Below are 11,422 nucleotides of genomic sequence, written 5' to 3'. Positions count from 1 at the left end.
ATTAAAAGTAGATAAGAACTGACGAATTTTTGACCAGCACGCAACTTTTTAAATCAACCAAACTAACGGTTTTTTTGCATTTTATAATTTCTGATACAACCGTAAAGCGACCATGAAGTGATTGAATCACTTATTATCATTATATTATACCTTGTACAATAGGTAATCAGGTATAGTTTCCTTCCTCCAAATTATTATAAATTCGCTCAAATTATTGAAGTAACACTTCGTTTCAACTTAATTAGTACAAGAGACAATTATTCACGAAAGGGGGGACGGAAAAATTAGCATTCATTAAAGGGTAATAGTAATATAATGCACGAAACAGGTTATAATTTCATAGTTTCCATTATTTAAATCATTTGTGTGTATTTAAACTGAAGCAGATCCTTTCTGCAATTGCCACTTCATACTGACAAAATCCAACATGGGGACAAAAGATATTTTGAAAAGGAAAATTCTACAATTTAATTGAAAAAAAATTAACTTAAATTCATCTTTTACCATCTCCTCCGACGTAAATAATTGATTCTTCTAAAATAATTTGCTCGTATTAAGAAGTAAGCGGAGTAAGGAAGCTACCATTAATTTCATTACATATTGGTAACTATTGAAGAATTCGTTATTTTCAGGAAATTTATTTTCATTACATTTTTAGAAAAAAAATCTTTAATGGCGAACTGTTAAAACTTCTTGAAAATCTCAACGGTATGAAAATAAAAAAATAAAGGCATGAGATGTACATTTTTCTTTTGCAGTGATTGTTGAATTAGGAACAACAGAGGTTTTTTTATTATTAAAAATTCAAACAATATCAATTTTTTATGAAACATAATTTTTTTATAAAACGAATTCCAATTTTAAACTTTAAACCCTTCTGTTTACAACAACATGAATCGTGAGACCGCCTAATGTGGCTTCTTCATTGGCCAGTAAGGAATCGATGGCATAAACCAAGTGCTGTAAGAACCTGCAGAGAAAAGTCCCACGATGAGCTCCGCTGCAAACAGTTATCTTACTTTAACGAACTCAAATTTTTCTTTAAAACACTCGGTCTGTGTCCATGAGAGCCGCCAGATTACCACAAAAAAATAGAAATTACAACAAATCGTCCGTATAGCAATTTTATGTGAATGGTTTATTGATGGGTTTGCTTCATTGGCCATACGTTTACTGATCTGCACCGATATGCACTGAAATAATATAAAGTGTAGAAAAAACGTAATTTACGAGTTCAGTATTATTCCGGAGTGTGTCTGTCATAAAAGCACAGAAAACCGTAATCAAAATAATCCTTAGGCCACCTCTAATTACAGACTTGAACCTAATCTTTAATATTAAATGTGTTTGACGTTCGTCAGATATAAGCAAAAACAATCTTCACGCACGTAGAGTGTGACGATTTTTTTTAGACAAAAAGTTTAAATACTCGCTGTACTCGAAACAATAATAAAGAATTACACCAAATTCCTGTAATGCAAAGTACTTTCGATCAAAGAAATTTTAGGTATATTACAACAAAATTTTACCATACTCTTCCAGAAAACATAAAAAATGTGATACTCGAACAAATTTCAAAAAGAACATTATACATCTATTTTTGATCAAAAATAATAACAGGGCCTTTAACCGTTCCCTCTCATTTTCCAATTTCAAAATTATTGATCTAACAAAAATATAAGTGTAGGTATATTCCATATGTATGTAAATTAACTCTTACAATGACTGCCTCGACATAGGTTAGGCTAGTTAGACAGGTTATGAGAAATTATTTTTTTCTATTTGTTATATACATTTTTGTATTATTATTTTCTGTTGTTAATTCTATTTTCTACCAAATTTATCAACAAATGTACACTATGAACACTTAACATGTATTCTTAGTTATAGTTGCAAAAGTTCTGAAATATGTATATATATATTCAGGTAAAATAAGCAGATATATTATTATTATTATTTTATAAATATATTGAAACGATCCAGCAAGCAATACGTAACAAGGCAGAAGGTAAATCTGCAGGTCACGATTGACTTGTGATAAAACACGTAAAGCACGCAGCGGGGTACTTAGAATCACTGCTCTTTCTACAATGTCATAATTGGGCTCGGGCCCGAAAGAACTGTCCAAAAAATTAACAATACCGATCCCAAAAGCCGCCAATTGAACCTGACATCATCCATTAATTACAGGCCCATATCTCTTGCCACAAAAATCGGAAGAATTTTTTTAAACTTATCTTAAATTTAACGGAAGACAAGCTTAGTATAGTCCCAAAAGAGCTTCAAAGCACGAGGCTCTACTGATACAGCCATTTATACATAGCATGAAATAATCGAATACTATAAAGCCAGAAAAACAACGATGTACGCATGCTTTCTTTAAGAAAAGCTTTAGAAAAGCTTTTCACAGGGTTAATCGTAATATATAAGTTGTGAAAAGAACTGACCAAACGACAAGTAGGGGGAGTACGGATATTATCGGACAACGTATATTATCTTCCAAGTGTTATTTCTCTTCCTGGCGAATAGATAGGGCGATGCAAGTTAGTTCATAATATTGCTGCACTAATTCCTCGTGTCAGTCGTGTCCAGTGTTTGCATGGCTCTCACCAAGACCGGTTGTGTCGTGTTGTGCCCAGAAAACGAACTTTGACTCCCGGATATTGTGTCCTCAGCTTTATTCGAAGACAAATAAAAGGTACGATATTAATTTAATTACTTTTGAGTATATAAGGCGGTACACTACATTTCAGTGGCAATCAAATGACGATCTATTGTTTTAAAATTTGTGTCCCATACCAGGTAGACGGTTATTTTTTTAACTCCATGTCGTATGGATAATATCGGACATGGCTGTTACGGATGATATCGGACACACGAATTAATTCTTATTTTTTATTTATTTATTTAAATTAATATACCAACACCAAATGAAGTGTTTCACACATATATTATGAAAGTATGTTGTACTATGAAAACTATGTACAAAGGGTTTGCTATTGTTGATTTTGAAAATATATTTTCAAAAATTCATTCTGTTTTTCTTCCATTTCTCCAGATAATGCCGAGATTCAAAAAAAAAGTTGGAGCAAGGGCTCGGTGTGAATGGAAGGATTCCAATATGAAATCGGCAGTGGAATATGTTCACGAAAAGAAGATGACGATTCGAGAAGCTGCCTTATTTTTTGATGTCCCTAAAAGTACACTTAATGACAGGTTGTTGAAATTGAAGAATGGATTCCCAATTGAGCTGCACGTCGGTGTGGGTGGTTATAAGCCCACATTTTCAAAAGTTTTTGAAGACTGTTTAGTCGATCATGTAAAGGATTTGGATAACCGCTTGATTCCGTTAATAAAAGATGAGTTCTTAGAACTTGTATTTAAATTGGCTGAATCCCAGAAAATTCCTCATCGGTTCAATATGGAAAAGAAAAAGGCTGGCAATAAATTCTACTATTCATTTCTGAAGAGACATCCAGAATTGTCGTTACGCACCCCAGAATCTACCAGTATTGCGAGGGCCGTTGGATTTAATAAGCCGCTCATAAATACAATGCTGATGAGACGGGAATAAGTTGCGTGCATAAGAACACATTTAAAGTTCTAAGCACGAGGGGTAAAAGGCAAATGACTTCCGCAGAAAGAGGCAAGACGATAACACTTCTTTTCTGCATCAACGCGGCTGGTGACCATTTCATCCCTCCACACTTCATTTTTCCCCGCGCGAAGATTGCTGAACGTTTGAAAATGGGTGCACCGGCAGGAAGCGCGTTCCATGCGCAACCCAGTGGATGGATGAATGGGGGTATATTTTTGAGTTGGATCAAAGCATTCGTGCAAATAGTGAAACCAACAGCACAAGATCCAGTGCTATTGATAATAGACGGTCACGGAAGTCATAAGGAATATGACGTTATAATTTTTGCCCGTGAAAACCATGTTCATATGCTAAGCATTCCTCCACACACGTCAAATAGGTTACAACCACTAGACCGCACCTTCATGAAGCCTTTCAAAAACATGTTCGATGTGGCTTGTACTATGTGGATGCGTAAAAATCCATTCCTCAGAATATCTGAATATGACATAGCTTTTCTAGTCAACTTCGCATTCGCCAAAACATGTCGAATGGAAATATCGATAAATGGTTTCGCAGCTTCGGGTATTGAACCATTTAATCCTGATATTTTTACAGACATAGACTATCTGCCATCGGAAGGTTTAGATATTTCTGACGTTGATTATGAAACAAATCAGTTACAGAAGAGTATTTCACAGAATGAAATAAATCAGCTACAGAAGATTGTTTCACAGAATAAAACACAATCCCCAGAGCATTTACCACCATGTGAATCTTCTTTAAGTGTAGAAAATCTAATAATCATTCCACCCCAAACATAATTCTACCGAACGTCAAAAATGTATACCAACCCCGTTCACTGCGTGATCTGTCACTAAGTGAGCTCAAGTTTTTGTTGGGGAAATCATCTGATTTGAAAATAATCCCCATTATAGACGGTTATTGATTTTTTAAATTAGCATATCATGTAGATCTGTCCTTTCCAGTAATGATTGATTCATAAATCGTGTATATTGAAGCAATAACAACAAAATACAAATGAAAAACACTATGCGTCCGATAATATCCGTACTCCCCCTACTATCGCAAATTGTTAATATATTGGGTACATGATACAACAAGTAGGAAAATTTTGCCAAATGGAATGATATGCCTATCAAAAGCAACTAAACTAAAGTGCGGGGTTAAACAAGGAGGCTCAATGTCTCCAGAGCTGTTTAATGTATGTATGAATGAGCTCAATAAAAAATTGAACAAAACAAGATTCGGATGCCATATTGCCGCGGTACATACCCCGGCAATAAGTACAGTATTAGTTATGCAGACGTCATGGTTACACTAGCCCATTGATGTATTTTTAGTCAATGTACTAGCCCCATCAGTAAGACCAAAACTTCTGGCCATATGCGAAGCATTCGTTCATAGTCACGGGCTATGTGCAATGCTAAAAAATCATCACTGCCGATATTTAAAGCAAATAGTAGTCTATATATCTCTGCGGAACCAATCTCAAAATCTGTTTTTTTTTAAAATTCGAGGATAATTGATAAATAACTAGTTAATTGATCAAAAATTTGGTAAAAAATCCTTCAATTTTAACTAATTAGTAAAGTAAGTGATTTTCTGGGTACTATTACAATTTATTACTAAGTAAGAAATAAAATATAAAAGTTAAGTTGTGAACAAGAATCACATTATTATTTACAAAAATATTTCCATGTGGCAACACCGCGAACTGTCGTCCAAATTAAGTTTTTCTATGGCACTTCCTTTCAGTTTTTAGCCGCAAACATGGCGACCTCGATTTCAAAGAAACGCAAGGTATGGTAACTTTTTAAACGATAATCCATCAGTGAATTCGATAAATATACTGTTCATTTTGTTTATTGATCCTTTAATAATATTTAAAAATTAATCTGCGCGGCTTTCCGTATTGTAAAACCCTTGGATGGGCTGGATGTTTTTACTTAGAAACTGTGATCGTAGCCTCTGACATGTGAGGTGTCCTGTCAAAAGTATTAATTCTATTTAGTGTAAGTGATTACGATGTGAATTCATTAGTTAAGTGCATTCCACCAATATTATATTAATCGTTATCACCGTTAATCGCAAATATTATTCGAAGTGTTAAATTTCATGGTTAACCTCCAAAACCTACTGTCAGAGTATCAACCTGAGTGCATAGTTTTGTACGTGATTTTATGTTATAAGTTCGCGTTTACCTTTAAAATTATAATCAGTATTGTACCCCCATTGTAAAATTTATATATTTGGTCTATATTGGCGGTAAATTGACCGGTGTTTTCATCTTATGTCGAGAATAACAAGTGTCTTCAGTTTCATTATTGGAAGACCTTGTAATGAATCTTTGGATTTTAGAGAAACCTCCAGATTCGTTTGAACCTCTTGATATGTCGTCTTAATGTTTCATTTTGTTTTTATTTTAATACTGTATCTTGTGCCTTTGATTGTCAACACTTCTTAGTTTTTTGGTGAACAAACTTAAACATAATTAATAGGCGAGTACGGTTTAAAGTTTTCCAGTGCCACGTAGGTTGTCTTTTAATAAATAATTTAGTATAAACTTCCAGTTATTCGTTAAGGATAATAAATTTGTAGTTATGTGTAGAATCCGCATTTAGCAGAGATTATTTCATTCCATGTGAATTGGTCTAAGAAAATGTGGTAGATTAGATTCCACTGTATTTGGTGAGCCATCCACACAAAGGAAGGTTTACTAGTGTAAGGTCGATACATTGTATGTCAATATACAGATAAATATATTAGATTTGTGGTAATTAATGTGACATTGGGCCCAAAACTTAACTTGATGTTATATTAATAATGTTATTTCATACAATCTTACTGTGAAACTTGTCATTTTCCCCGAGCTGTGAGACATTTCTATTTTATTCCGGGTAGTTCAGCCCCAAATAGACATGTTGTTATTCAGTTTGATCAATAATAACAATGCATGCCTCTGAAAACTCAGATTGGTTGGGAATAAAAATGTTATCTAGCTTTATTACTTCAAATAGGAATTGTGAGTTAAAATCTGTTAGACACATCTTATTAGACTTTTTATATTGCTTGCAATCTGCCCCGAAGAAGGTATGATTGGGCACAAATGTGTTAAAAAGTAACATTAATGCTTCATCTAAAAATATATTTTTTATATTTCCAGTTTGTTGGCGATGGAGTGTTCACAGCTGAGCTCAATGAGCTGCTGACCCGCGAGTTGGCCGAGGATGGCTACTCCGGCGTGGAGGTGCGTGTGACGCCCACGCGCACCGAGATCATCATCATGGCCACCCGCACACAGAACGTGTTGGGAGAGAAGGGCCGCCGCATCCGCGAGCTCACCAGCGTGGTGCAGAAGAGGTTCTCCTTCCCTGAGGGCTCTGTGGAGCTGTACGCCGAGAAGGTGCCCACCCGCGGACTGTGCGCCATCGCACAGGCTGAGTCGCTGAGATACAAGCTAGTCGGAGGTACCAATACATCACTATCATTAAATAAAACAGCAGGAAGTGTGCACTAAGATAGTGTTGCGTGACTTTCCATCCTTTCTGCCTACCACTGTGAGAAATGGCATGATTGTTCATTAAAATACATCATCATTATCATAAAATGGAGCAGGTAGTGTGCACCACGACAGTGTTGTGTGATGGTTTATTCTTCGCATCCCTGTGGAAAAATGGTGTGATTGTTAGGTAAAGCAGGAACCTTGTCTTTTATAACCTAATATGAGCTTCTGTCTGTACTGTGTACAACTGGGGAAATTATATCGCCAACTTAATTAGTGTGCCTATGAGTCGTGACATACGAATCTTCCCTCCCACTGTGGAGCTAGCGTTGGGTTAGCTGGAGTTTAGAATTGAATGAGTTAGGAATTTTAGCAAAAAACTTTTTAATGCATGGCTTGAATAATTAGGAAAGAGAATGCCAATAGTTTGTTCCACAAGCACGTACTTTCAATAAATCCGAGAAACAACTTGTTTTCATATTGAATATTGTGAAAGATATTCCATTTTTATCTTACGCACACGGGTTCTGTGCTAGTGCGTATTCCCTCCAAGCAGCATCCATTGAAATAGTCTAAAACATATACTTACAAGTTATTTGTTCGTTAGGAATCTGGTTAAGAGCAGTTGTTAGTTAGGCGAATGGCTCTCCATTACATAGAGTGAACCCGGTATCTCGTAATAACATTGAATAGGATAAATTATCGACAGTGATCTACTCTTTTGATCAAAATAATTCTTGGAATGCAATTCTAAACAAAATATACAATTTTTATATCAAAATATCAGAATTTAACCGGTAATAAATCATTTTAAATTGGGAGGGGGTAAAATAGAATCATAAATAAGTCATCTAAATGTGGTTATAACCACAGTTTTAAAATGGTCCTGAAAGCCGAAACAGCTGTAGCAAAAACCAAAAAATACTTGCAGAACTTAATAATAATATTATTAAATTTGATTTACATTAAATTTAAATAATTTTACAAAACAATAAATCATCCGTCATTTGACATATTAATTTGGGTGTTCAATATACTAAATTTGGCCACATGCAATTTGAGTAGGATCCACATTTAGCAGAGATCGTTTCATTCCATGTGAATTGGTCTAAGAAAATGTGGCAGATTAAATTCCACTGTATTTGGTGAGCCGTCCATTCAAAGGAAGGTTCACTAGTGTAAGGTGGAAACATTGTTATGATGATAACATCTTTGTTATGTTACAACTATAAATACCACTTTCTGATACTAATTATTCTGTGTTCCAGGTCTGGCAGTGCGCAGGGCGTGCTACGGAGTCCTCCGCTTCATCATGGAATCTGGCGCCCTCGGCTGCGAGGTGGTGGTTTCTGGAAAGCTCCGAGGCCAGCGTGCCAAGTCCATGAAGTTCGTGGACGGAGTCATGATCCACTCTGGAGACCCGTGCCTGGAGTACGTTGACACAGCCACACGCCACGTGCTGCTGCGTCAAGGAGTGCTTGGCATCAAGGTACACAAAACTCTCACAATTATTACTTTTAAACCTTTACATTTCTTTTGGTGTCCATTTAAAAGGGTACTTATTATTAGCTAGGTTAAAATTGTGATTGAATAAATGACTAACTTTATTGATCTCCGTTGGCATCTGTTTAGTATGAGTTGCAAATCTGTTGACTTGTCATCACAGGACATTATGGGTCCTTTCAGAAAACAAGAGTATAAAGAGCCTGTGAATTAGATTGATCTGAGAATTTTCAAATTTAGTAAACCATAGAAACACAGAAGCGTATGTATCACTGCAATATGTAGAAACTGTTCTGTCGAAAACCAACAATCGGCTTTGTTTAGTATGGCCACAGTGCCAGAATCGAAGATTCCAGACTAACCATGAAAAACATTAATGGTCTTCAAACCCCTAACAGGAGCTTATAGATCACAGCGGTTGTTTGAAAGCCAGGAAAGTGCAAATGAAAACATTATTTAGAATTTTTATTTATTTATGTATATTTTCAATTATATTGCCTTTATAAAATACCACAATTCAGATTCCGAATAAGTACATAAATCTTATTTTTTAGTTAATTCTCAACCTTCCCCTGGCATACTTCGTTTGTTGTAATGTCCAAAAGCTGAGAAGTGTGTAAAGTTTTGAGTGTACAGAGAATAGAATAATATGTATGTATTGTATAAAATGAGTCCATTGAACACAGAAATGCCCTTACCATCATGTGAGGGTGTTTAATAAAACATTGGCAGAGAATATCCCTTATCGATGCGGAGGGCTGGTCAACCTATGGTCAACCTCCCCACATCTCTGGGGACAAACAATAACAAATAGTAAAATCACTAGTGCATTCAAAGTTCAAATTCATTCGTTTGTGCTTCAAAGATTACAATCCATTCATTGAGATAGGAGAATCATCAAACAGTTTGACATTTCTGCAAAGTTGAGTGTTTTGGGACTCCAAGATCAGAAGTGTGCTAAACTCAACAGTGAGGTGCACTTCCAATTTGTACAGGGTCAGCAGTTGCGTTAACAACATTACTGACTGTATGTTGTTTGTTTTACCAGGTCAAGATCATGTTGCAACACGACCCCACCGGCAAGAACGGTCCCAAACGCCCGCTGCCCAAGAACGTGACGGTGCCCGAGCCCAAGGAAGAGATCCTGCCCCCCCACCCCAGCAGCGAGGTTAAGGCCCCCAAGCCAGACCTCCCTCCCGCGGTGCCAGTTGCAGTGGCATAAACACACTAGACTATAATACATTTATATTATAACAACCAACTGACACTGGCTTTCATTGTTTCTTCCTATCAATCCTAAATGGTCCTGCTTTCCCTGCTGAGAGCTCTGTCGTATCGTCTATTTGCCATAATGACATTACAAACACATAGACACGTTATTGTCTCGCAAAATTAACTCAATGTGGCAAATATCGAATACATTTACGTTTCCAGTAAATTCTTAATTCAAATGTTCATTCGTGTGTGATAAAGATAGAGAAGTTCCAAAGAATGTGTGTATGAACAAAATGTAAGACTGGGCATCATTTGGACATAGTTCTGCAAACTGGATACAAGCCACAAAAAGTCCGAAAATGAGCCAAGTATACCACGATTTTTTAAAAAGGATTTTTTTTCTCCATATTCTACAAATTAGATCCAGGCTAGATGTATAGTATTTCAGTACAAACTTATACTTGTGTAAAATATTACCAAGGTCTGTTAGTGGGTTTTTACACAAAATACTCAAGAATGAATCTAGTTCCATAAATAATTAAAAAATCATGTGGGATCCAAAGCACATGGATTCACACTTGGCGTTATTTCAAAGGAAGGTATAAATAACTTATTTGATTTTTCAAAATAAATCCAGGTCACGCGGATCCTTTTAACACCCATTGTGGAGTGATCGTTATTTTATTAATTTTTCCATCGAAATCCAATTGGCATGGATCTTTATTGCAGATCTCAAATTGTCTTTTTTTTTCTCCACTTTTTTAACATAAAAGATCCACATATTCATGGTAAAATGCAATTTTAAAGCTTTATAGAAGATCCATAAAGCTTTTAATAACGAATAAAATGAACAGCTGGAGGTGCTTTTGTTATGTTTTTATGAAATGGATCTTCAGTTCCATTGGATCCCAGTCAATGGATTGTCAGTGGCAATTATTTAGGGTAGAAAAATACAAAAACATTTTCTTTGAATCTGTGAGCTTCTGCAGCGCTTCAAAGATTTTTGAGTGATAATAATATGTTTACACTAAGACGAATACGGAACTGTATGATACTGCCAGTTTTTACACTTCCGTGCTGCTACGTTTGCTATCTAACTTTCTCTAATCTTTTGGAAACAGTTATATTATTTATAATAGTAAGTAATTTATGAATGAAATGTTATTGTGGTGATCTTGCATGACTTTTCATTTTCTCATCACACACAAGGGTATTTTGGCACTCATTTACGCAATTTAGGTAGAGATAGCAGATAACCTCAGCGATGTGTGAGAATTTAGTACTAAATCGAAATTATGACATTTACCCCGCTTTGAGACCTCTTCCATGTCTATTTGTTATGTGCAAATATATTAGAATGCAAGGAGATATGCTGTCAAGTATTTTTATTATGGAACCGTATGTCGCCGATTTTGTTAACCAATACTACTGCACGCCTTCACTTACGCTAAAGTGTCCGCCCTTTCCAAACACACATGAATTAGCACAAATTCCCACGCCTACACGTCCCGCAGCTTGCATTATTAGCAATACTTACAAATGACAAAGGGTAGTGTTTTCAAGACACAAATCAAGTTAACTGTTCATTTGATAAAAGTTCT

General features: G+C 35.7%; 1 protein-coding gene across 1 annotated transcript; it reads left to right on the top strand.

Annotated features, from left to right (window-relative positions):
• The first annotated feature begins 5,291 nt into the window (after window positions 1-5,291).
• On the top strand, window positions 5,292-9,871 carry RpS3 (ribosomal protein S3). The gene is made up of 4 exons (XM_089644627.1): window positions 5,292-5,401; window positions 6,765-7,068; window positions 8,372-8,592; window positions 9,655-9,871. Exons 1-4 carry the CDS (start codon window positions 5,372-5,374, stop codon window positions 9,826-9,828), a joined length of 729 nt encoding a protein of 242 aa, XP_089500753.1. The 5' UTR covers window positions 5,292-5,371; the 3' UTR covers window positions 9,829-9,871.
• Window positions 9,872-11,422: the final 1,551 nt, after the last annotated feature.

The sequence above is a fragment of the Hesperophylax consimilis genome, chromosome 21, assembly GCF_061612785.1.
Source record: "Hesperophylax consimilis isolate HC1 chromosome 21, BYU_Hcon_1.0, whole genome shotgun sequence".
Taxonomy (NCBI): domain Eukaryota; kingdom Metazoa; phylum Arthropoda; class Insecta; order Trichoptera; family Limnephilidae; genus Hesperophylax; species Hesperophylax consimilis.
This window is presented reverse-complemented; position numbering and strand designations above follow the sequence as displayed.

What these genes read in the sequence shown, in the direction of transcription:
- RpS3 (XM_089644627.1), top strand. Translation starts at nt 5,372, where the DNA reads ATGGCGACCTCGATTTCAAAGAAACGCAAG. An exon ending in GAGATACAAGCTAGTCGGAG is followed by an intron (nt 7,069 to 8,371) that starts GTACCAATACAT and finishes TCTGTGTTCCAG; the next exon opens with GTCTGGCAGTGCGCAGGGCG. An exon ending in AAGGAGTGCTTGGCATCAAG is followed by an intron (nt 8,593 to 9,654) that starts GTACACAAAACT and finishes TTGTTTTACCAG; the next exon opens with GTCAAGATCATGTTGCAACA.